Source organism: Penicillium atrosanguineum, assembly GCF_028827265.1.
Source record: "Penicillium atrosanguineum strain IBT 20685 chromosome Unknown utg000005l_segment0_segment0, whole genome shotgun sequence".
NCBI classification, from domain to species: domain Eukaryota; kingdom Fungi; phylum Ascomycota; class Eurotiomycetes; order Eurotiales; family Aspergillaceae; genus Penicillium; species Penicillium atrosanguineum.
The window spans coordinates 1563840-1589392 of NW_026623137.1; the positions used below are offsets into that span (position 1 = coordinate 1563840).

Here is a 25553-nt window from a genome sequence, read left to right on the forward strand (position 1 = left end):
CGCCGGTCATTCCCGGAATCTGGAAGATCCCGAAGCCTATCAGCCGAATCCGAGTACGTTACATCAAATCAGAGAAGCTTGGCTGAGATTTCAAAGAGTTTCAGCTTCAAACAAGCAAAATTGTGAGACAGACCGAGCTGCATCGTCTAACAGAAGCTCCGGGGTTCCTAGCATCATATACTTCGTTACAGGAAAGCCTCTATCTGCTAAATTTTGAACAACTATGCTTTCGATTTCAAATTTCACAAATCCCAGTTCAGAGCTACATTAATATATTACTTAAGCGTCGCGGGTGTAAGGCTCCGGCGGCAAACAATACCCGTTTTATTCTCGCTTCTTTGTACTATCGAGTGAATCCACGTGATATATAGCACATGCAATGCGCGCTTCGAAGGCTTTTCAGAAAATCCTTTGAGTAAACATCGTACTTACAGCAAACTCTATCTTGGTACAATAAAAATGATCTTCTAGGTTCGTTCAAACACAACAATGCCAATGCATCTAGCTAAACTTCAGCTAAGAGAAGGATTCTCAATATCAACCTATATACACATTCAGCTATGTTTTGAAATAACTGGTAGAAGGGGCCAAAATGGGATGGAAGTAGTTAATGACATGCATCAGAATAGAGAGAAGATGTTAAAGGATCCATCGTGGCACCCATGCCAGTTAAACAAAGATTAGCGTTGGCTCCAACAGAAGTATCATACGAGGTTGCCGTGGGTACGCATAAAGATATTGGGCGGTCTCCTGCGACTTTTAAACTCCTCATCCACAAAATACTCGATATTAGGCCCTTCCGCCTGGAATCCCATCTTCTCGTACACATGTCTCCCCATGCTGGATGCTTCGGTGACAGCCTCCAGATCGCCACGCCGACGAGCTTCGTCGAGACCCCACTGTACTAGCTCTCTGGCAACTCCTTTCCGCTGGTAGCTTGGATCCACGGCACACATGTCTAAGGCCATAACCATTGGGGGTACTGCGGTGGCCTTCTCCTTGATTACCTCGATGCGGCGCCGGTGTAAAGAGGCCATAACCTGGCAGAGGTAACGCTGCTCGCGTTCGTTTCCGGGGTAAAGTGCCTCTAGATCCATGCCCTTGCGAAGATCCTCCACTGGAAGATCGCCGTAGCCCTGCACGCTCGAAGCCTGCACCCAGATCGCGAAGCCCACGATGATGCGCTCACTTTCCTGTTCCGATCCCGGTATCGTAGCCTTCAGAAACGAGGTGTTCAGATTTCCGTCCTTGTCTTTGGTTGTAGTGCGCCAGCGGGCCACCATGTTGGCCGCTCTAAGCTCCTTCCCATGGGGAGTTTCCCATCCTGGGTTCATGGCTAGGAAGATGCCGTCTTGCGCCTGGCGACCGAATGCCTCGCATACACAGTCAAAGGCCTGGATGATATCCTCGGGTCGGTCAATTAGCTCGACGCTCAGTCTAGGGTCATTTTTATGTTTCTCAAAGGACATGGTTATGACTGTGCCTGGTCGATGCAGCAGCAATTGCCCGTCTGCACATAAATTCGGGGGAAGGAGGTGGGCGGGTAATAGCTTGGAAAAGTCGAATAATTAATCCGAGTGACACAAAGGACAACAGTGGTCTTTACAAACACGTCACTCTAAATGGTCAAAAAGAAGTCGGTGGCTAAGGTCGTGTCGACACGTCCGTACCCACTCGTGCGAACCGCACTATTCCTCTCCATTATTGGTTCCAATTAGTCTAGCGCAGCTTTACGAACCCCGCACCGTGATGAATCGTCCTAGCCGCACATAACAGTGCTACGTGGATAAATCTCCGGGTGACTTGATTTCTCCCATGGAGTTAGGATATTGACATACTATTAAGTCAGATTGACTGCTAACTAGAAAGGAAGACACCGTATCGAAACTCCCCGTCCACTTACGTCCTCTGCTTATGTAAGAAAAAAGCGGAATTTACAGGCTACCTACGTATGTTTCTGGCTTCAGTACGGTGTTAGTCTTCTTTTAAACACTTGTTCTATTGGCATCTGCACATGGCCAATCTCTTGTAAATAGATGGCGTGACTAATTGGTGTAACGGAATTTCTATTTACCATTCAATTTCTATTTATCGTCTGCGAAGACCGCACCAAGCTTCACAAGACTCTCCCATCTCTCATCCTTTTGAATTTCAATCCTGCCCTCCGGTGTTGCAACCTTCATTTCATCTATTGCATTAGTACCGAACTCATATGTATGGTCATCATTGACGAATGCGACAAAAAGCGCGATCCAGTCTTCCATCAGTTTCCTCTCGGCAGGTGTTGGACCATGCAGGATGGAGAAACTATTCAATTGTCAGCAAAGTCCATCAAAAAAGATACTTTTCTGCTCACTTCCAAAATGGCTTATCCATGGCGTGGGCAACACCGAAGGATCGAGGGGCCACCTTGTCCGTGATGAAAGAAAGCCGATAGGCAATTCGATAGTGCCAGATATCGCTTAGAGAAACCCCATGTTTGTCGAGACAATCGATTAGCCATCGAGACGGGGCTCGGACCTGGCCATCCGAGATGATATTCCCGAAAAGCGTGTTCCACTCATTTGGGTCCTCGCTCGATGGTAGCTCATATTCTTGTAGAATCCGATCCGTGGTCTCGGGAGCATAGTAATTAGATACCTGCAGTCGCAGGGACTCGAGGTTCGGCTCAGGGGTGTTATACGTAGCATAGAGCGTTTCTTCATTCAGGACCTCGCCAATGAGAATCCGCAGCCGACCCTTCTTAAACTGTTCAGCAAATTTCCCACTGTGATGATACTCCGTGAAACCACCGAAAATGAACAATTCATCGGTCACCGGACGAAAAGTGTGGTTTTTGAGTTCTTTCAAGGCGTCCACAAGATCCCGGTAGCTCACTTTACGCAGCTTGTCGACCTTTTCGGGACCCGATAGAGAATGATCAACCTTGAAGTACTGACACAACTCATCAAACTGAGGATTCACATCCTTCAAAGCTTTTGGCTGTGCCGGTATCGCGTTCGAGTATAGGTATAATCTCTGAAATATTTGCTCCTCGCACCGGAACTCATACAATGCCTGTGCATGGGTAGCGTACGCACCAGCACTGCGACCACCAAGAGTGATATTGTTCACATCACCATTGAAAGCGGTGATATTCTTATACACCCATTCCATCGCCAAACGCTGATCCCACAATCCGAAATTGCCGGCACTCTCTCCATTGCTGTCCTCTAGCAGAGCTTCACCAGCCAGGAATCCGAAAACATTAAGACGATACCCAATTCCAACCACGATCGCATTGAGCTTCCCGGTCGATATTAGCTCGGTGGGATTCATGCCGAGTTCTTGGAGAGGGTCACCGAGCTGGAACCAGCCTCCATGAAGCCAGAGGACGACGGGCCATTTCTTGGTCTCCCCTGGCTCTTCGACTGGGGTCCAGATGTTTAAAAGAAGACAATCTTCACTGTAGGTCTCGGGGCCGACATCCTTCTCTGCGCCACGGGAGAAGGTCGCCTGTGGGCATACAGGGCGGAAGAAGGTTGCGTCGAAAGCAGTTCCGTCCGATTGAGTATAGCTGTGGGTGCTAGGGAATGGGATGGGTTTTCGCCAACGATTGGCACATACTGGAGGTTGAGCATAAGGAACACCTGCATATCTTCGAGCTTTGTTGTCGTACTGGATTCCTTTAATTCTACCCTGAGGGCCAAGGTCAATATCATGGGGACTCTCGGCGTATGCGGATAGCGTATTGCCCATGTTGAATTTTGATGAAAGTTGAGATAGCAACTCAAAAAGCAATTGCGAAAATGGACTGTTTAAAGAGTTCCCAGTTAACGATCTAGCTCGAGCTAGTCGACCAAAGCCCCTCACACGGGCCGAGAAGATAAGCTGTCGGCGGCCAAATGTAGGTACCGACCACGCACAGAAACACACGAGCGGAGTCTTGTGTCTCGCTCAATGTGATGGCGATGCAAAGAAGTTATACTCGATCGTTGCCTCCTTTCTCCTCGTAGAAACAAAAGGCAACCGACACGACATATCTAGCCAATACCCACTCTGATAGGCTGAAATGAGCGCGGCCCGTGACCAGCAAAAAAGATTCACCAAAAATGATGATTTTATCGTCAGCCAGAGGATTCGAACCTCTGCGGGCGAACCCATTGCATTGCCAGATTGTTATCAACTTGGTCGAATTAATTCGAGTGCAACGCCTTAACCACTCGGCCAGACTGACTTGATTATATAAAGACATTTCTACATGTCTATATTGAATGCCAAGTAAAACAAGGAGAATCAGTCCAATTATCCATTTACAATCAATTACACCGATAAACTTCTCTTTCTCTTGTGCACAAATGACGGTAACGTTAACTCTACATGTGCTTTTACTTATTCTATTTGAAATAACCCTCTCTCGTATTTTATTCTCTTCCAGTATTGCTGACAGCCTTTTGAAATGTGTTCAAAACCCCCCTCTGTAGATTTTGTATCGTCTTGCAACCAACCTGTCGAGCTTCTTTCTACAACTCAGCAACAAGGGGTGAGGGGCTGGTACAAAGCGTAACATAACTTCAAATTAAAACAAACAGCTTAAGATCAGTGACGAAAAGGTGTGTGTGAGTCGTGGGTGGTGAATCGGTTTTCTCAGAGCAACAAAAATCAGAAACACGTAGAGTCAAACTTTAGCCTATGAGTGTAATCGGGACTTTCTCAGGACTGCAACTTCGTAAATGAGTCAAATTCAAAGCTTGTATTAGGGAATTATTTGTTTGACCCTGGACGAGTCGTCCCGTGCCTCCAAAATTTGGAAACTGAGAGCCAACCCCAGGCTGTTGTCACTTTCTCTTATTATGGAGTAACAATCTTGAACGATGGGTTCGGAGTGACCAGGAGAGAAAGCAGCCGGTCCAGATAAGAACGCTCTCCTTGCTCATTACTGAAAGCCTCGGCTTTCCCGGCAGCCAAACTCTGCATTAACTGAAGATAGGTAAGGGAGCATGAGAAATCCACCGTTTCCGATGAAGATACTTCACGAACACGCTGCCTGGTCCTGTGGATCAAAGCACCATTACTGATAATTAAGCGACAGTGCTCGTCTCGGTCCGACACGTAGAGGTCGATGATGAAGTTCCCTTCTTGTGCCCGGCTGCCATCCAGTCGAACAGCGACCGATGCAAATAGTTGTTGAAGTGACAACGTCTCAGCCATTCCTGTTTGACCAGAAAGCACGTTTCCTTCTGGTACATAACCCCGTAGCTCAGTCGCTCCAGAGATGTAAAAGTTCCGCCACGGACCATTCTCACACCCATGTCCCAGCTTCTCGTAAGTTGAGGCTAGCAACTCTTTGGCCTTTTTGTTTCCAGGGTCTGCGAAGACGGCATGATTGAGAAGCGTGGCGGCAAATCGTAGATCCCCTTTCTCGGAAAAGGTATTTGCCTTTTCAATCACCTCGTCAACACCGCCCATACAATCGACGTAGCGTTTGGCTGATTCAACCGGCGGATGTTCCCATAGATGTGCCGGGTTTCCGTCGAACCATGTCATGTAACGCTGGTAAATTGCCTTCACGTTATGACTGACAGATCCATAGAATCCTTGGGCATGCCATGCATTTTGCAGCCGAACGGGAAGCTGCATCTCTTCGGCAATTTCAATGCCAGTCAGCCCATCATTCATTCTGCGCAAGGTCTGATCATGCAGAAATGCGTAGAGATCTCTCTGCAACGTGAGATATTCGATAATAGCATCCTGGCCCCATGTAGGCCAGTGATGAGAAGCAAAAACGATATCCGATTTCTCACCATAGAGAACAATAGTTTCATCCAAGTACGAAGACCATGCAAGAGCATCTCGGACAGCAGCTCCACGAAGAGTAGCAATATTGTGAAGGCACTGTGTCGCGTTCTCTGCAACGCACAGCGTTCGATACTGAGGAAGGAAAAAGTTCATCTCCGCTGGTGCCTCTGTCCCGGGGGTGACTTGGAATACAAAAGCTATTCCGTCAATCACTTCTACCTGACCGGTGTGAGTAATATCAACAGTGGGTGCAATCAGGGTCACTGTTCCTGCTGATACAGTGGCCCCCAAGCCACAGCTGATCTGACCAGAAGGTCCTTTCTGTAACTGATCACCATACATGAACGCAGCTCTTCGAGCCATCGCATTGCCCGCATAGATATTTTCTGCGACAGCGTGCTCGAGAAACCCATAAGGTGCTAGGATTGGCACAGAGCTGGCTTCATTTTCTGCGAATATCCCTTTCGCGCCCCCAAAGTGATCAGCGTGGGAGTGCGTATAGATCATTCCCGAAACTGGTTTCTTGCCGAAATGTTCGTAGTATAGGTTGAGAGCGGCCTCTGCACATTCGGCGGAAGTGAGAGGATCCACCACCACGATCCCGCGATCACCTTCGATGATTGTCATATTTGAGAGATCCAGACCTCGGATCTGGTATATGCCGTCGGTGACTTTGAAAAGACCCTGTAGGGCAACAAGTTGTGCTTGTCGCCATAGTTTAGGATTTGCTGTGTCCGGACAAGGCGCGGACAAAAAGTCGTACGCGTCGTTATCCCAGACAACACGGCCATTGCGGTCTTTGATAATACAAGGATCTAGTTTTGCAATGAGCCCACGATTGGCGTTTTCGGTAGTCTTCTCGTGATCGTAGTGTTGGCTGGTGGATGTCATCTTGATGGTCTTTCTTCCAGGATGTCAGCCAGCCAGTTAGTCGTGATATATGGAAGAAGCCAATTTCGAGGCTGTTTGCAGAATTTACGGAAGCGAAATCCGCCAAGGTCTCGGTACATGTGAAGCAATTGTTTTTTTTTTTTCGAAGTCTATGACGCGAGCATCGCCAGGGACCAACCTTGGCGTGATGTTCCGTGCAACGCCGTCATTATGGCAGCTTGAACATTCATACCAATTCCATTGTTATTCCCGATTTTATTATCGGGAAGCAGCTATTTCTTGAAGAGGAATGACATTTTCCTGATAATCTGATCTTACACTTATCAATCGCCGAGTTCGGTCTCCCGGATGCGGTTAATTAAATATATATATAGTCTAGTAGAGAAAAGATGACATGAAGGAGCTTTGAATACCACAACATTCGTTCTGGAAATTTCTCATCTCGGAGCTATACATATATAGCTCACGTCTGTTTTGAGTCCTCTATCCTCAAATCTATGAATTTGATTATGCTGTCTGGCGACGTGAATATGCCCCGCTCATAAATGCAAAAAGTTTCCCGATCCACAACAAGGCCGGCTGGCCCAATGGCAAGGCGCTTGACTACGAATCAAGAGATTGCAGGTTCGACCCCTGCGTCGGTCAAATTTTTGGTGTTTTTTTAGATATGCCGTTTTCTTTTTTTTGTATTCTTTTGTATCTGGTTCAACTAAAGGCTCGAATCCGATGAACATCTTAATTTTCCAGAGCCCCTGAAGGTACACGGAGCCGCTCAGATCGCCCTAGTCTGGTTTCCGCCATATACTGATAGGATTTGTTGAACTTGACAAGACTCCAACGCGCCGCGCCAACCGATCTGCGCTGGAGACGCCATCGATTTTTGCGTACGTTTCCCCGAAAACAGAGGTTAATAATAATCTTTAGGGGGAAGAAGGAGAAATATATCTTCTCTAGAAAGACAGAAAGAAGGCGAGCCCTGTGCTACATAAAACAGGGAATTTTGATAATACCTTGATTTTATCGGCGTTGTTCAACCTTCCTTGGTGATTATGAAGGGCAGAAAGGAGATATCAATCTGTTAGGATCCGTAAATTCCACAAAGTGTCTCTGCAACTGTCTTCATGGGTTAATAAACTTACTTCTTTGATGACACTCTTTCATACAAACATGGTAGTATACAAGATGATCTTGGATGGGCTTGGTGGTGGTTCGAGTATATACTACCGAACGTAGACAGAAGACAGGAAGAGGAAAAACCGTGATAATTTGTGGTACCCTTTTTAAAGAGCCCTAGAGACTCTTTGTTACGTATTCTTTGCAGCCATTGCTACGCAAGCACCAAACCTAGTCATACAATAGACACCTGTGGACCTGCGTAGTTCCAATATGTATCAAGACTCAATATTCATGATCATTTATTTGATTTTCGATGCATCTCATAGTCGATTCTGCCCCTTCACTGCTTCATCCTCTCTAATCAATCCATAGAATATTCTACCGAACTGCATTGGTCTTCGGCACAAGTTTTGGATCCAGCAATCCAGCTTGTACAAGCACATCAGCCTGATCCCAGTACAAAACTTGCTTGACAATCTTGTCTGCACAGAAACAAGCCACCACAACAATAACAGTCTGAATGTCACGGTTTGTAGGTGCCACGCTAGGTAAAAGCCAAGGAATCTCCGCGGTATGTCTGAAAGAGAACGATATCTCATCAACAATCTGATCCGCGCCTACGGTCCTCGACAAAAGTCGAATACGTTGGCTCGCGGGTCCATTCGGAATAAAAGTCCCCGCAAAGAATGACTCCAAAGTCTTCGGATTAGACCCTGCAACAAATCAGCCTCATCTTCCCGTCTTCCCATCTTCCAAGAAAAGAACTTACCACCAGCCTTCGAAGGCACACACACAAGAGCAGGCCCCTCCCCCTCATGCATATCCATCCTTCCCCGCATATTCCCCTCATGAGCCTGCCCCTTCATAACCATCAACTCCAACGGCCCCTCACCCTGACCCTTGCTCTCCTTCCCATCATCAAGACCAACCATAATCCTGGCCCAATACTCCTCCCAAACAGTCTCAATATCCACAACCGCCCAATTACTCCCAATCCCAAACGCCCTCCTCAAACACCCGATAACCCGACTCCAAGCCAACTGCGCATTAACCCCATCATCAACCCTCCCCTCAACATCCCGTTCCGCAAACCCCGCCTTAGCCCCCGGATATGCATACACATAGCACCTATGCCTCTTTTTATACGTCGTATCGCCCTCACTCGCACTAATTCCGATCCAAGGCCAAAACGTAGGCTTCACCTCGTGACCCGGTAGATGGATTTGAATGGGCAGGTAATTAGTATTCGGACCGGGCTCGAAGATTGAGTCCGCGGTACAACATGCCGGGCCAGCAGCTTCGCCAGCATGATAGTCCCGTGACCATTGGTCGGTGGATGTGAGTGGGTAATATGCGATCAGGGCACAGAGCCGCGGGAATGGATTTGTATTGCTTGATGTCAGGTGGTGAGAACCGAGGAGGTAGTATGCAGGGCGGCTGTATGCTATGATTCATTTTCAGTTTTGCTCTCCTAGTGCATAGTCCATTCACAGGGAAGTATAGATGAGACCTACCAACAATAGCATACCTCTCCCCTTCCTCCAATTCATCCTCCTTTTCATGAACGGCATTCTCAAGCGCCCTTCGATCTCGCTCTGAATCTCCACTACCCACAAACCCAATAGATTTGACATCAAACCCCTCCGCTTGGAACCGGTGCAAGATATGTGGGTCGAAATCCGCCGAATCTGATATCAAGAGAAGATATCTCGGCACTGCTTCATCTGCAGGTGCATGGCGGAGTCGTTTCGCCGAGCTGGCGCTTAGTGTTCGACTTAACGGGGGTCCATGTTCAGTTTGAGCATGTGGTGCTTTTGCACCGGTATCTGCGGCGGCGCTGCCGGAGCTGGTTGCGCGCCGGACGAGGCGGGAAAAGACGTTGACCATTTTGTGGTTCTGGGTTGGGTCATTCGGATGGGAGGGGAAGGGGTATATGTATTTTTTACATTGCCGAGGGTTCCGGTGGTATGATTTTCTTGGAAACACGCGATAAGGGGGGTTTAATTCTACTGCCTGAGTTGCCAATGCTTAGGGATTCTTGGAGTGACGTCGACGAGTCGGGTGTGAGAAGTTGTGGTTTTCGGAACAATTCAGGCCCCTTCAACTAGTCTTGTAAATGTTAAAATACTCAAGGTCCTAACTTGACTTCAATTCACGCTTCTATCAATGCTCTATATCCATGCCATGCTCTAGCTAGAATGTGACCAACCACTTCCGGTCCGCGCTGACTTGCTCCGTCGCCTTCCCATCATCAACCAGGTACCGCTGATACGCCTCGCGCAAGAGACTCTGTCGTGCAACTTCGCAGTCTACGCGGATATCCTCGACCAGCGCATCCATGGACACGTAGTCAAATTCAGGCCGGATGTAGCCGAGCATGAGCAGGTTGAGTTTGGTTCCGTAGAAATCAGGCAGACGGTTGAATTTCGGCTGCGCAACGGCTGTCGGAGAGGGAGATGTCAATGGGGGCATGATGTGGATTTCCTGGGAAAGTCAGAAGGTATTCAAGTACTTTTCAGAATTATTGATCAAGTTTTTGGGGTCTGGAAGAAGTTGGGTCGGCTGAAACGTACCACTGATCGCACGGTATTCTTATAAAATGGGTTATATCCAATGCTCAGTACGGCTGGAAGGAGCGTAGTGGATTCTTTTCCGTTCGAGTCGTTCTCGTTTTCGTAGCTCTTAGGGTCTAGCGCTACCACGCCGTAGTATACGCCTGTTTCCAGATTTGGGTATTTCTCGGATAGGTCATCGGCGGGGATGTTGGCTGTGGGGATTCCAAGCTGTATTTAAGTGTTAGCATTGCTTATCGCATATGAGAGCTTCAAAGGAATGGATTGAAGCGCCTACCTCCTTGCTCCCCCGCCCAAAGCCTTTGATGACAGGCCCGGACAAGCGCACGGGGAACGGAGCTTCGGGCCCAGCATCAGGACCGGCAACTGGGTCGCGGGGCTTGTCAGGACGCATTGTGATGGTATCTGTCTCGAGGAGGGACTGGAGTGGGAGTCGCAAAGGCCGAGGTGAGAGGTGACGATTGGGTGAAAGACTGCTGGAGGGGTCTGCGGGCAGTGGGCCGCCGAATGAGCGCGGGGAGTAGAAGCCAGATGCTAGGCTCTGTGGGTTCAGATTTGGCCAGAGAAGACGAGCAGGTGCGCTATGTATAGTGTAGAAAGTATTGGATGCGACAATGGCTCGGACTTCGGAAGCGATGAGCAATGGCGGGGCTACCGATAAGCAATCACACCTGAGGCATCCCGGACACAGGGTACCAATTGCGAAGCGCGGGTTTCTATGACCTTGCATTTACTGCTCTAGTACGAGGTCGATCACGTACGGTACGGATCTACACGCAGAACGCCGCTCCGTATCGACTACAAACCCCTTAAAGTAAATCAAATACAGACCAATGTTAAATACTTGATAAAACGCATAACATCCACAGTATCAATGGCATTAGATCTCATAAGAAAAAAAAAACAGTCCCAGCCCATAGATATCATTTTTGTCCCTTTTGAGCGCCGCAAAAGCAGAGAATTGTCAACGACGCTCCGGTCAAGACCGTAGCTATAAACACCGGCAATATGTACGGACAAAAACAGCACCAGATCAAAAGTCGGGGAATCGTACAGTCCCAGGGAAAGAAAACAGGGAAAGAGTATGTACCAGAACAAGATTCGGCAAGAAACGAAAAGGGTCAGGCTAGAGCCTGGGGTATGAAGAGAACTGGACAGAAAATGTAAAAAAGAACATGAAGCGAAAAAAAGGACGAAGTAGCAGATCAAATGCACGGGAGGAACTAAAGCAGATTAGTAAATTGTCGTATCAGTCGTGACTGGAAAGACTCACATTCATCACGAGAAGCATCGGAATATCGAATACATCGCGCTTGACTGTCCAGCAGTACGCGCATTCGACCTTGCCGTCCTTGAACCCCAGCTGGTTCATGCCAGCTTCGCCGGCAATTCCACCCTTGCGGATGTGATTGTTCCACTTGCCCTCGTCGGACTGTGCAACCTCCATGTCCTCCTTGGTTTTGTATTTTAACAGCTTGCATCGTGTCATGACACTGCCGCGTGAGTCACCAAACGCTAGCCGTGCAAAGTCCTCGTAGAACTCTACAACGCTGTCATCGTCTAGAAGCTCGGCCAAGAACACGGGCTGTGGGCGCCCACCGGAGTTTTCTAACGTTGAGCTGCGCGGGGTGAAGCTGCCTCTTGACGTCGTGCCCGACGTTGCTGATGCGCCTGTGTTGACGTTCATGTTCGGCTCTTTGCCCAACAGCACGTCCTTCTTCCATCCGGTGAGAATGCTGAACTCTTTGCCAACCGCGGCAATTTCTCCGGTGCGTCGGCATACGATCGTCGGTGTACCGCAGGCATTGATGAAGTCTTCATATTCGAATAGTGTCCGTTGGAAACATTTCTCCATAAAGATCAGATCATCTCGATTCAAGGTCTTGGTTGTTGCGATAAACGACGGCCGAATAGACGCCAGCGCCTTAGCAATGCGAACGGTCTTCTGCGGCGTAAAACGGCGCTGGATGAAAGCGGTGAGATTGTGGAAGCGACTTGTGTAAGCATACGGCTCCTTTACACTCTCGTAGATGGTGGATGGGTCGCGATGACGTCGTTTTGGAGCGACCTGTAGGGTCTGCTGCTTCAAGCTTGGCGTGGTGATCACCGGTCGCGTACCATTAGGGGCGAGGGTGTTTGCCTTGGCTGCAGCTGCATTGAACCCTGCTTCGTCGAAGCCTGCATTCGTCACATGCGGACTGGCCGCTGAGCCGGGGCTGGTGAAGTTTACAGGACCGCTCTCGATTGCAAATGCATGGGGGGCATCTGCTTTCATGTGTCCCGGCAGCATGCCATTCTGTCCATATACGCCTCCGACGTTCACGTGCGGGCCCGAGGTCTGGCCGGTTGGCCACTCATTGAGTAAGGGATCGCCAAACATGAAGGGCTGGTTCCCCGGACTTTCGCCAAAACCGGGAGCTGGCGTGGAGAACTGCGCAGACCCACTGCGGCCGATCGACCCTCGCTGCGTTGCCGAGTCGGGAGAATCGCCGGCTCCCGTAGCCATGTGACCGAGCATGCCAAACTCGAGAGCACCATAGCGGTTCTCAAAGTTCATGCTTGATAGATCGAAGTTGAAGAGGGCGGGGTCGCTGGGATCGAAGAAGGGTCCGGCGAATGGATTTTGCGGCTGGCTGGTATCCCCGGAAAGAGCGGTGCTCGGCGTGGGCTGCTGGTTCACGGTAGACGATAAGCTGGGATTGCGACCATTGGTGGTATTCTTCAGATTAAATGTAGGTGAAACGGGAGACTGGGTGGTGAAAGGGCTCTGGCCCATTGGCGATTCCTGATACATGTTGTAGGATCCTGGCTGCGGCTGAGGTTGTGGCTGGGGCGTGGGGTAGAAATTGTTCGTGTTGGGTGCTTGCTGCTGCGGAGTGCTCGCACTACCATTTCGAGATCCAGGCAGGTTATTGCGAAGGGTATTGCTGTAGAAGGTGTTGCTGTTGCTATTGCCGCTGGTTTTGCTGTTATTGTTGCTGCTCACATCGGGCATCAGTGCGCCGTCCGGGGCATCGTGGAGATACTTGGCCTTCTTGCGAACACCATCATGGCATGCGTCCTGCAAACCACGCTTGATACAGCGCTGACACGGACGCTCGTCACCTAGAAAACCATATGCACGTCAGTTTGGTTCACTCGACTTGGCACAGAACACTGTGCCGATCGGAATGCATACCGCAAGTCAAATGAGCTCGCTGACAGGCAAAGCATGCTCGTCGAGCCTTCTTACGCCGCGGTCGCGACGGATCCTTGGCGTTGGCAGCTTTACGGCCATTCTCAGCCTTGCCACCATTCGGCTGGTCTTTGCCAGAGTCCATGGCCTCAGAGTGTTCGGTGATGTCGGCAGAATCACGGTCCCCGCCACTTCGGTCGGGCACCGGGGAGCCGCTCAGCTTAACTTGATTCATTTCGGCATGTATTCCCTAGGCGGGAAATTTCACGGGCGCGTCCAAAACTGACACGGTTCTATAACTTGACGATTCGAAGGGCTCAAAGGCCGCCTTCGCTTATTTGCGATCTCAAAGGCCGAGGTGGTAGCGCTGGGACCATCCGCGCTCGCTTTCGATCTCGGCGAAAAGGATCCACGTGTTGGCGCAATTCTGACACCGACCAAGAAAAATCCGGTCGCAAGTAAATTCCGGGGCTTTTCGAGCTGCTATTTCCACCTGTAATAGCAATAGAGAAAATCTCAGAAGCTCCTGAGTCGTTTGATCGTATAATCGCGCGTTCGCGACTACAGCGGGGGAACGGAAGGAAGGCGTGCGGTCGAGTCACGGGTGTAACGAGGCACAATCGAGTCGAGGTAAGACGATTCGTCGGAGATCTGAGGCATTGAAGGGGTCTCGTCGAGACTGGTAGGAGGCAGGAGTAACGCGACAGGCGAAAGAGGTAAATGCCGCAACGGTCCTCGGGCGTAGCTGAATTCGGAGTGGAGAGGTGGCAGACCTGGTCGGCTGCGGGGAAGACGGAAATCGAAAAGCTGGAGAGGGGGAGAGAAGAGATCCGCAGACCGGATCGGACAGCCGAGAAGATGAAGCTGTAGAATGCTGAGGGGAACCGGTTCCAGGAGATACGCGGGGAAGAAGGTTATTGAAGTGATGGCTTTGGATCGAAATGTTCCCGTGACTGAGGTCTTAGCATACAGGCAAGACTTCAACCGGGCCGATTCAATGATTTCAAGAAGAACCGGGGGCTCGCGTGCATCAGGGAGACCAGGGTTGCTTTTAATTCTTTCTAATCTTGTTTTTCTTGGGGGTTTAAATTACTGGTTGTGGATATCGCACGTTCTGACTCCTCCACCACAGGGTTGGATATACTTCAGAGTGAGCCATTTTTACGTTTTCCCCAATTTCTTTTACATAATTCAAATAGGAGAGGAGAGGGAGTGAGCTCAACTCATATTCTTACTATGGTTATTCTTTCTTGACCTAAAAGATCCTAATCCCTAGTATTTCTAGTTCTCGTCTGGAGTATCTCCCCTCACATGTGCACATGCGTTCAGGCCGGCAACTGGAGCGCGGCAGTAGACCGTAATGTATAACGGATACCCGTAACTTCTAGCGCGTTGGTACCGTCACCGTCATGTATCCGCCTTGTATCCGCCTTGATTGGGCCGCAAAGCTGCGCCGGCAGATCACACATCCCCCGCGGGCAGTTGCGCACGTGTGGAAAAACACACCCTAGACAATGTTCATTGTAATGGATTGAATCTTCTTAAAATTTGTTAATTTCTTTAGTTGACTTTCAGCCACCTATCGTGTCGCCCCGCACGCCAGATCTGAGGGTTTCGTCAGTTCCCGGAGCCGCTCTCGATATCCCGACTATTCCCGAGGCTGCGCGTTCAAGCGTGCCTCGGTTAGAGGGAAACTAGATATCTGCCTGAACGCCTTGATGTGCTCAGCTGTTAGGCTGGGAACATCTGAAGTGAGAGACCACATGATGCTCGTATGCTTTGCAACTGGCCTGGTCGTGTCGGAGAATTGGGTTCTGGGCTAATGACGCCAAATGCCGGGGTCGGTGGGCCATCCGGCTTTTGTAGTAGGATCAAACTATAGTTTGGGGATGCCCGGTGTACGGAAAGGGAATGGTGGCAATGTGTATCTCATGGGGAGCATGTATACAACCTTCAACTTCAAGCCCGTACGTGTCTAACTCTCTTTGTTATCTGTATTGGCATTCTAGCTGTAGGACAGCAGCTGGCGTTGAGCCATCATCCTGGTGACGGGCAGAGCGTCATTGGGCTTCGCGAGCTCAACGTCTGGCCTAGGTAGAGTCACCGGATCACAGGATGCCAGCTGGCCACTGGCAAGGCAAGGAGTCCTCGACATCTATAGCAAATTAGAGCATTGGGTCTATGTCGGTACTATCATCAGCACTGCAGCTGCTCTGGAACCGTGCAGTCACGTTCTCAAATTAGAATATGTATGGTCTATGATCATGTGCAAAAGACGATTTTGGTTGTCGGTAGGCTATGTATGTTCGGATTTTTTTTATCATCACATCTGCTGAGTCGCAAAACGACTCTTCTTGCGAATACGAGGACCGTACTTGAAAAAGATGTACCTAGAAAACAACGTCAAAGGTCAGCATTCTTCATAAACATGCCATGTGAAGTTTGCGACTTGGCTCGGCTTGCATAAATCTGAAGTTTTGAGTTCCCTTGAGGCTTGCTATGCAGGGGGAAAGAAATTTCGAGGTCATAGCGCGACGATCAGGGATGGGGAAATCAGGAGACGTTGAATCAACTTACGGGAAAGGAGCCATTGCCAAGGTCAGGAAAGCCAACAGCGAAGTTGCCCAATGGTAACCCAGGTTATTGTACACTGCGTGGCCGTTAGTTACAGTCCTCGACACAATTTCGCAACAGAATGAGTGCCCCCACGCCTTTGTCTCTGCAGATGCAAAACGGCTGGAGACATGATGCAGTCTGCAACGGGGATTCTCCATGCAGAGCACAGACCCTCGATACATGCTGGGATGGAAATAACTCTAGGCAAACTTACTTTGGATCCCAAACAGAGGAAATACGCCTCCAAATGTTGACCGGGTGAAGCTGTTCGCTGCTAGGGCGCTGGCTGCGAAGGTAGGATAGGCATCGACTAGGAAGGTGAAGATGCCTGCGTAGACCAGGATAGTCCTAGCAGTGACACGGTTGCATTAGTATCAAATGATTCAAGGACCGGCTGAAGTAGGCTAGGTGTACTTACCCTGCGCCAAATACAGCACTACCGATGATGGGAACAATCCAGTGCACGTCGGGATAAATTGTCCAAGCAAAGATGAACAATCCAATGGTCACCAGGGGCCCACCCAGAATCGCTATGGATAATGAATCAGATCTCACCCGCTTCTCAAACGAGTCCAATACTTACCTGAAGGCAGTCGCCACTCGGGCTGAAACTCGTCCGGCTTATTAGTGGCTTTCTGGTAATTTCGTTCCAGACGCTCATAATTCCGCCGCCAAAGGGGATCAGAAATGATTGCGAAAACCATGCCGACAAAGAGACCCAGGAAGCAGAGACCTCGTTGCCATAATGAAAAGCCGTATACGCTTTCGAAGACCAATTGGAATGCTCCGAAGAAGAGGTAGAGGATACCCAATAAGATGGCGGAAAAGATACACAGATTCAGGCACATAGGCTCTAGGACCAAAAGGAGAATAGGGCGATACATAGATCGTAGAACGGTCTGCGCTATTGTTCGATGCATCTTTTCGATTGGGGCAATCCATCGGTCATCTCCGGTCTCCTTGCGGAGTTTTTGCGCCTTGCGCCTCAAGAGCCTATTTTGGTCAGTACATGCGAAATAACACCAGAATCAATCAGGGATGATACATACACCGGATGGTATGTCTCCGGGACAAAAAGCACGATCGAGACGAGCAGCACACCAGTCCAGATAAGAAGGACATAGAATGTCCATCGCCTACAGCGGTTAATATTACACCATCAGAGCAAGCGGAGAGAACATACCATGTTGTGAATGTGTTAATAAATCCACCGACACTATACCACTCAATTAATTGAATGAAGAGGTACCCTTGGCACAGAAAACTCACAGAGGTCCAATTTCAGGTCCAATAAATGGGCTTGCAGTATAGAGCATCATTGGGAAAGCAAGCTCATGTCGATCAAACAGATCACCCACAGTGCCACCAGCAACACTGAGGAAAGCACTTCCTGACAATCCATTGAAGAAGCGACAAATGATCATAGTCTGGATGTTCTGTGCAACCGCACAGGGAATGATCCAAATCAGGAACAGTGAGAGCGAGACAATATAGATGTTTCTCCGACCATAGAACTGTTTCATGTCAGTCAGCTAGCTTGAAAGACCGATAAAACGACCATACCTCAGATAATGGACTCAGGAAAAGCGGTCCCACTCCTATACCAACGTCAACAATAACCCAAACACCCGGTCCACAGATACGAACCTAGACCCCAAATAAAAAAGGACAATCCTAGCGTCGCAACCTCCTGCGAGCACCCAAACTCTTTCATCAACTGGGTATACGTCGTAGTATACATCGACGACGTACAAGTCCTATGCAAGTCAGCACCAACCGGACCCAAATGATTAAATCCAACCCCAAACCCAACCTGGGAAGGAAAGCGTATACTCACACACAAAGAGACCCCATCGAAACAATAATAACGATCAACCACTTCCTCCCCTTATTCATGTTCCTCGGATTCAACACATCGCCCTCCTCCCACACAACAACGAACCCATTATCTTCTCCATCCTCGGCATTCCCCTCCCCAAACTCCTCCCCACTAATACTAACCCCATCATTCAACGACCAACTCCGCTGCAACGACCGCGACGCATTAGATCTCATCTTCTGTAGCGTCCCGCGATCCTCATGTGTCGCGGGGCCCGCAATCGGCGCAAACGCCCCGTCCTCTTCATTTTCCTTATTCCCCTGTTCCAATCCATCATCAGAATTACTCTCATCCGTCGAGCGGCGTGGACTTCCACCCTCGCGCATCTTTTCCATCTGCGTTTCGGTTCCGGGTTCGTGCTCGGCGCGAGTGGCCGGCGGTGAGATCGGCCGCGACATTGTGAAGAGGGGTATTTAGGCCATGCGGTTTGTTCAAGTGTAGGGTATGGCGAAGAATGAAATCCCTTCAAGCTTAAAGGAGGACCCTTTTGTGCTTTTTCCTGAATGGTAAATTCGGACTGGAAGAGCGCCGAGCTGATTAATGTTATCGCGCGAGGTCCAAGCTTGTACTAGGTCTATCGGGCCGATAGCGGGTGATATCATAACTCCCCGAAGCTAATCCGGGTTTGGGCAATTGACGTTGTTTTTGGTGTTGTTCAAATAATTAGGTATTTAATTACAAAGTTGGACTGTTCATTTGATGTTTTTTTTGCTATCGTGCATTTTGCGGGGTATACTTGGGAAAAAGCTATAGGCTTGGCTCTCCAATGTAAGGGTGCTGTTCTCGGATGTCAGTATCCGATTCGCCGGGTGCTTGGCCGAGCTATACATATACGTTGTACAATGAAGCTTATACCGTTAGGCGAGCTTTGGGTTTTCGCCGGAGATGTATGGGACTACCTAGGGCTGTCTAAGTACCTGTGAACCGAGCGACAGGTGACTTGCATGGCCTATTTACGAACTACAGAGACAAAAGTAGAACAAATGGCATTGTCAACTGTATCATATTGATATGTTCAATTATCTAGTTGCTAGCACTACGGTCAACCGTTGAACAAAAACAATCCGGTGAAAATAAACCCAGCAAAGCAATCGCCCCGTTTCTCCAGACCAGTCCCAGAACTCCGTATAGTCATCTAAATGATGCTACCTCAATTATCGGATCTTCCAGAAACCCATAGACCATCCCAAACTCAGCTGTACATGAATGGAAAGTGCGCCAGTATATCCCGTAATTTTGAACAGACATCCCATTTACAAAGCCTGGGTCAGCTGGCTGGCAGCACCGGTGGCGTTTTCCTCGGCCCAGGTGCCCCAGAGAGCCTGCTTGCCCTTGATCTTGAGAGGAGCGCCAATTGACTTGGTGGTCTGCTCGACCTTGACGGCGTCCTTAGTGGCCAGCACCAGGACCTCGAAGAACATCTTGGTCGCATCGGCCTTGGTGGCGCGCTTCTCGGGGAGTAGATCCTGGAAAAGAACGCCCTTCTTCTGTTCGGAGTCGCCGAGCTGCTCGCGCAGGACGTGGACGGCGTGCTTGGTACCCAGAGAGACAGCCTCGTTGTCAACGGGACGAATGGTATCATCCAAGTCCTCAAGGGGCTGAACATCGCCTGCATCGCTGAAGTGCATATCCTGGACACCATCATCTCCAGGGAAGTCAATCTCTGAGTGCTGGTTCAGGGTAGTTTCGAGGCCGATGCCCTCATCAACGGGGGCAATGGCATCATCGTCACCGAATTCCAATGCAGGCATCTCAGCAGCAGCCACATCTATGTCGGAGATTCCGCTGTCCCGCTTGCGCTTCAGCTCACCAGATCTCTTGACAGAGTCCAGAGAAAGGAGACCGCGCAGTTCAGGAGCCCAGCCACGACCGCGTTCCTCGCCGAAGATGCTTGAAACAAAGTCGCCGTTCTGCTGGCGGGTCATCAAAGTGAGAAGGACGGGGTCGCGGGGAAGGAAGGAGGTGGGCTTCAGGATTTCAGATCGATCGGCCTGCAGGGCCTTGACCTCGGTGTTGGACATGGACACCTGGTGGTCTAACTCGATCAACTTTTGACGTTTGGATGTCTGGCGTTGCTGGGCTTGAGCTTCAGGGGTAGCAGAAACATCACGGTTGAATGCCTCCTCGAGTTGGTTCATCTGGACAGACCCGGCGTCCGAAAGAGGACTCTCTGAGTCGCGCGCAAAGCGAGTCGCTTCAACACGAGGTGTCATACCATCAAGGTCGTCATCACCGCCAAAGTCCATGGGGCCATCGGCGAGGGGGTCATTCAAGTTGTCGTGTCCATCGAGATCCATCTTGTCCAGTGGGGCATCATCTTCTCCGATATCGATTTCGAGATCATGGTCGTCGATGAGCTTTCCGGAATCACTAAACATATCTTCTTCCATAGGACGAGCGGGAGGAGCGTCTCGACCAATTTCCATAGTGGTATCCATTCCCAGGGGGATCTCGTCTTCACCCAGATCGATATCGACCAGGCTGGGATCCTCGAGGCGCGCGGGCTCCTGGGAGACTGAACGCCGGAGAGTGCTATCAGGCAAGAACTGGCTGCCGAAGTCCATGTTACCTGGTCGCTTTCCGCTCGACTCCATGTTCAGGTTCTGGGGGAAGAGTAGCGAGGTATCAAGGTTGGTGAACAGATCGGTTTCAGTCAACAAATCAGGGAGGGTGATGCCACCCGGCGCGACGACTGTGCTCGTCAAGTCGTTGTTATTTGTAAGACGGAAGGCCTGTTGTGAGGTTAATTGACGTGTTTCATCAGAATACAAAATTCGAGTCCATACCATTTTAATTTTCATGAGAGCTTCATTGCAATCGTCCAAGAGGTAACGCGCCTTACGGCTATAAATGCGTACAACACCCAGCAAAAGCTGGCCACTAAGTCGCAAAGCCATGGGGGCCTGGCCCTGATCAACAATGGCGCTGACACTGCTTTCAATGTCGGACTGAAGGATATGCGACTTGGAAAGCTTGCGCTCGATGTTGGCCGACAGCCAGACGCGGGCCAGCGGCCCCGTCTTTGACAGAAGAGTCTCCGAGTAGAACATGGCGCGTAATCCAAGTGTTAGTTCACAAAGGTCAGGTTGTCAGATAGTGGAGAGGCAACCCGCCTGGCCGCGGGGTGCAAGTTGACAGAGAGGTTGACGCGCTGAAGTGAAAACAAAGACTCGAGGGAGGTGCTGTACACGTTGATTAAGAATAGGCGACCAAGGCGACAAGATTGCGACCAAAGTCAATCAAAATTAACAACCACGTCGCGTGAGAGTCACGTCCTTGATGCGCGAGATAGTCTCAGAAAGAAGGGGATGCGCGTCGGGTGGGAATCAGGCAGTCAGGTGCCTCCTCAGTGATGCCTGCTCATGTAATCGAGGGGGCTGGGAAACGAGGAATGTGCTGACTCATCTATGCACCAGTCCGAAATGCTGCAATTTCGGATAATCTTGATGCCGCGTCCGCTTAAACTAACCCCTTTGGGTAAAGCATCATCATGGGACTTGGCCGCTCTCATTAGCAGTCGATCGATTATCTCATGTCCATTTGTGATTCTTTGAACTGCTGGATTCACGATCATCTGCTCCTTATTGTTTCCTTCCTTTGGTGGTGGGCTTAATTCGTCGATCCCCCGGCCGCGTTTCCCACTCGGTTCTATCCGCCAGTCTTGCCCCCCGTTTTGAAGCTGCTGCCAGATCGCATCTTGAATAGAAACATCCGCCCCCTCAATCACGATCCGGGATGCAAAGTGCTCTACGCTAGACTTGACGCGTCCTTTTCTTTGTTCTATTCCTTCTTTTTTTCGCCAAAGCATGAGAGATGTCAAGGTCGACGACACCTGCGCTACCTCTGCATAATGCACACGCTGAGTTTCCGCGTCCATCGCCCGCCAACCCTCTAGGTGCGCGACTGGATGCACCTTCTTCGGTAAGTGTGGACATATAGGAGCCTCTACTTGGCCCAATGCCCGGTTTCTACTGAGCCAGCCTCGCCATTCGAAACACACCGCTAACACCCCCGGATTCGTTGCTCCAGACATCAACCTCTACATACTCGTGGCTCGAACCTCATGAAACTGCCGAGCGCCTACAGACTTCCCTGCAGTATGGCCTAACGCCCGCCGAGGCCGAAATTCGCCTCGCACGCGATGGCCCCAATGAACTTCCCCACGAGGAGCCCGAACCCCTATGGCTGCGGTTCCTCAAGCAGTTCAAGGAAACCCTCATTCTACTCCTCCTCGCATCGGCTGGAATCTCCTTCTTGATGGGCAACCTTGACGATGCCCTTAGCATTACGCTTGCGGTCACAATTGTGGTGTCGGTTGGCTTTGTTCAGGAATATCGGTCGGAGAAGTCGCTCGAGGCTCTGAGTCGTCTCGTCCCGCATTACGCCCACCTCATTCGTCACCTGCCGGGGACAAACGCTGGTGCAGAGAATGCTCCTCCGGCGGGGCTTGGGGAGGAATTAGGAGGACTCAGGAGCAAGAGCCCGGGGACACCTTCATCCGCGATGAAGGCGTCCACAACTGTCGCTGCAGCTGACCTTGTCCCTGGCGACATGGTTCTCTTTTCTACAGGTGACCGCATCCCTGCCGATATTCGAATCACGTCTGCGACAGACCTTTCGATCGATGAATCGAACCTGACTGGTGAGAACGAACCGGTGGTCAAATTTTCTGCTGCCCTTCGCAGTCATAGCGGAAAGGTTCACGCTCTGAGAGGTACCACCCCTCCTCGATCTCCGTTCTATGATGCCCCGGCTACTGGCGCCGTTGGTGCCGATATTCGCTTGAACGAGCAACACAACATTGCTTTTATGGGAACCCTGGTTCGTTCGGGCTACGGTCAGGGTATTGTCATCTCAACGGGGGCTAAGACAGAGTTTGGAGCTATTTCCGCTTCTCTGCAGGAAATTGAGAGTCCGCGGACTCCGTTGCAGCTGTCCATGGATCGACTGGGCCAAGAATTGAGTTGGGTCTCATTCGGTGTCATTGGTTTAATCATGTTCATTGGTCTCCTGCAAGGTCGTAAAGTCCTAGAAATGTTCACGATTAGCGTTTCTCTTGCTGTTGCAGCCATCCCAGAAGGATTGCCTATCATTGTGACTGTCACTCTCGCTCTCGGTGTACTCACGATGGCCAAAAGAGGGGCAATTATGCGCAGACTTCCCAGTGTCGAGACACTTGGCTCTGTCAATGTTGTTTGCAGTGACAAAACTGGAACACTCACGCTCAACCATATGACGATCACCAAAATGTGGCACTTTGACAGCACCGAGCCTTTTGAGGTTCAACGGGATATGACTGGCGTGCTCTCGCCCGGCCCCGCCGCCCGCACTATCCTTCGAGTTGGAAACATTGCGAACAATTCTCGACTCTCCCGCACGCATGCTAACTCACCCGCGACTGCCTCCTCCGCTGCGGTTCTCTCCTCGACCGTTGATAGAAACTCGACTGCTGTGAAGAGCCGTTGGGTTGGCCAGCCTACCGATGTTGCCATCTTGGACCTCCTTGATTCTCTGGGCGAGGACGACGTCCGCGACCGCATCAGCGGCCGTGTTTCTGAGACTCCCTTCAGCTCTGAGCGGAAATGGATGGGTGTCATCATTGGTAGCGGTAGCCCTGGTGATTCTAATGTTGCATATATCAAAGGCGCTCTTGAACAGGTTCTCGCTCGCTCTGATACTTATCTGACCAAGGATGGTCGTGAGGTTATTTTGGACGAGCCCAGGCGGCAGATGATTCGGGATGCTGCCGAGCAAATGGCAAGCGAGGGTCTCCGAGTCCTCGCCTTTGCTAGCGGTGCAGTCCGAGACTCATCTAGGGGCATGCGAGGATTTGGCAGTCGTTCTGGAACTCCTACTTCCAACTCTAGCAGCCCTTCTAATGATGATGATCGTTATAATGGATTGGTTTTCGCGGGACTGGTGGGCATGAACGACCCCCCTCGCAGGGATGTGCACAAGTCTATTCGTCGTTTGATGTCTGGTGGAGTCCGTGTCATTATGATCACCGGTGATGCTGAGACAACTGCCGTCGCTATTGCGAAGAAGCTTGGTATGCCTGTCAGCGAGGCCCCGGGTTCACGCTCCGTTATCAGCGGTAGAGAACTCGACCACATGAGCACTGCTGAGCTGTCTCAAGCAATCTCAACCACGTCGATCTTTGCTCGCACGAGCCCAGACCACAAGATGAAGATTGTCAAGGCCCTTCAGGCCCGTGGGGATGTTGTGGCTATGACTGGTGACGGTGTCAACGATGCACCAGCCCTTAAGAAGGCCGACATTGGCATTTCCATGGGCAAGCTTGGTACCGACGTTGCCAAGGAGGCAGCAGATATGATTCTGACTGATGACGACTTCTCGACTATTCTGCGCGCAATTGAGCAGGGCAAGGGAATCTTCTACAACATCCAGAACTTCGTCACATTCCAACTTAGTACCAGTGTGGCTGCGCTCAGTCTTGTGCTGGTCAGCACCACACTGGGCTTCGAAAATCCGCTGAATGCCATGCAGATTCTATGGATCAGTGAGTCCCCCTTTCTATCTAATATTACCATCTTCTAACCCATTCCAGACATTCTCATGGACGGCCCACCCGCCCAATCCCTCGGCGTCGAACCCGTCGACCCTTCTATCATGAACCGACCACCACGCCCCAAGACAGCCCGCGTCCTCACAAGACCCCTCGTGCAACGAGTCCTCACCTCGGCCCTAGTCATCATGCTCGGCACACTAGCAGTGTACATCCACGAGATGGGCGAAATGGACGACGGCACCCCCCTTGGCAAACGAACCCGCGTCGTAACAGCCCATGACACAACAATGACATTCACCTGCTTCGTCCTCTTCGACATGTTCAACGCGCTAACCTGCCGCAGCGAAGGCAAGTCCATCCTCCGCGGTGAGATCTCGCTCTTCGGAAACAAGATGTTCAACTACTGTGTCCTTGGCTCCTTGGCCGGCCAAGCCTGTGTCATCTACTTGCCTTTCCTACAGCGCGTCTTCCAGACTGAGCCGTTGAGCTTAGGCTCGATTTTCAAGCTGTTCTTGCTTGCTAGCTCTGTCTTCTGGGTTGATGAGGGTCGCAAGTATCTTAGTGCGCTTCGTCGCCAGCGTGGCCTAGGTGCTGGGTACAGTGCTAATGTCTGATGTGCTTTTTTCGGACTGCTTGTGTGGATCTGAATGTAACCTATATGATTGGATTGATATCCCCTATATATAATAGATGTTTTACGCCGGTGCAATTGTTTGATCTGGATTTTTGGTAGATGGAGAGACTAAAAACTGAAATGTCGCCGCATACGTTATACGTCTTAAGACCTTGATGAATGAATCTGCACCTATTTTCAGGTAAACATCCAGTTCTCGAAGCTTCAACTCGCTAAGGCTCTTTTTTTTGGTACTCTATCACCTCGTAGAACGACTTGACGGCTGCGCCTTTATCCCATTGCTCACTACCCCATCCCACCATATCCAAAAATTGAAGTTTTCAACCTCCCAATTAGCCCGGGCAAAAGATAACCATGTTATA

General features: G+C 50.3%; 9 protein-coding genes across 9 annotated transcripts; 1 reads left to right on the forward strand and 8 right to left on the reverse strand.

Annotated features, from left to right (window-relative positions):
- Nucleotides 1-704: 704 nt before the first annotated feature.
- N7443_006844 (GNAT family N-acetyltransferase) lies at nt 705-1469 on the reverse strand (the record flags this gene model as incomplete). Its single annotated transcript, XM_056886900.1, has 1 exon — nt 705-1469. The coding sequence occupies one exon, from the start codon at nt 1467-1469 to the stop codon at nt 705-707; it is 765 nt and encodes a 254-aa protein (XP_056740549.1).
- Nucleotides 1470-2084: 615 nt separating this feature from the next.
- Nucleotides 2085-3738, reverse strand: N7443_006845 (Pheromone-regulated membrane protein 10; the record flags this gene model as incomplete). Its single annotated transcript, XM_056886901.1, has 2 exons — nt 2085-2307; nt 2357-3738. The coding sequence occupies 2 exons, from the start codon at nt 3736-3738 to the stop codon at nt 2085-2087; spliced, it is 1605 nt and encodes a 534-aa protein (XP_056740550.1).
- Nucleotides 3739-4830: 1092 nt separating this feature from the next.
- N7443_006846 (alkyl/aryl-sulfatase) lies at nt 4831-6669 on the reverse strand (the record flags this gene model as incomplete). The annotated part of the gene is made up of 1 exon (XM_056886902.1): nt 4831-6669. The coding sequence occupies one exon, from the start codon at nt 6667-6669 to the stop codon at nt 4831-4833; it is 1839 nt and encodes a 612-aa protein (XP_056740551.1).
- Nucleotides 6670-8163: 1494 nt separating this feature from the next.
- N7443_006847 (dienelactone hydrolase) lies at nt 8164-9672 on the reverse strand (the record flags this gene model as incomplete). The annotated part of the gene is made up of 3 exons (XM_056886903.1): nt 8164-8498; nt 8555-9229; nt 9300-9672. The coding sequence occupies 3 exons, from the start codon at nt 9670-9672 to the stop codon at nt 8164-8166; spliced, it is 1383 nt and encodes a 460-aa protein (XP_056740552.1).
- Nucleotides 9673-9978: 306 nt separating this feature from the next.
- On the reverse strand, nt 9979-10752 carry fmn1 (riboflavin kinase; the record flags this gene model as incomplete). The annotated part of the gene is made up of 3 exons (XM_056886904.1): nt 9979-10269; nt 10359-10568; nt 10636-10752. The coding sequence occupies 3 exons, from the start codon at nt 10750-10752 to the stop codon at nt 9979-9981; spliced, it is 618 nt and encodes a 205-aa protein (XP_056740553.1).
- Nucleotides 10753-11563: 811 nt separating this feature from the next.
- On the reverse strand, nt 11564-13768 carry N7443_006849 (Zn(II)2Cys6 transcription factor domain-containing protein; the record flags this gene model as incomplete). Its single annotated transcript, XM_056886905.1, has 3 exons — nt 11564-11581; nt 11632-13463; nt 13537-13768. The coding sequence occupies 3 exons, from the start codon at nt 13766-13768 to the stop codon at nt 11564-11566; spliced, it is 2082 nt and encodes a 693-aa protein (XP_056740554.1).
- Nucleotides 13769-15856: 2088 nt separating this feature from the next.
- N7443_006850 (MFS transporter) lies at nt 15857-18426 on the reverse strand (the record flags this gene model as incomplete). Its single annotated transcript, XM_056886906.1, has 11 exons — nt 15857-15923; nt 16111-16183; nt 16364-16497; nt 16568-16679; nt 16733-17142; nt 17199-17285; nt 17333-17365; nt 17419-17663; nt 17713-17747; nt 17797-17906; nt 17987-18426. 11 exons carry the CDS (start codon nt 18424-18426, stop codon nt 15857-15859), a joined length of 1746 nt encoding a protein of 581 aa, XP_056740555.1.
- Nucleotides 18427-19281: 855 nt separating this feature from the next.
- Nucleotides 19282-21078, reverse strand: N7443_006851 (kleisin alpha; the record flags this gene model as incomplete). The annotated part of the gene is made up of 2 exons (XM_056886907.1): nt 19282-20760; nt 20815-21078. 2 exons carry the CDS (start codon nt 21076-21078, stop codon nt 19282-19284), a joined length of 1743 nt encoding a protein of 580 aa, XP_056740556.1.
- Nucleotides 21079-21841: 763 nt separating this feature from the next.
- On the forward strand, nt 21842-25171 carry pmr1 (Ca(2+)/Mn(2+)-transporting P-type ATPase PMR1; the record flags this gene model as incomplete). The annotated part of the gene is made up of 3 exons (XM_056886908.1): nt 21842-21949; nt 22058-24548; nt 24597-25171. 3 exons carry the CDS (start codon nt 21842-21844, stop codon nt 25169-25171), a joined length of 3174 nt encoding a protein of 1057 aa, XP_056740557.1.
- Nucleotides 25172-25553: the final 382 nt, after the last annotated feature.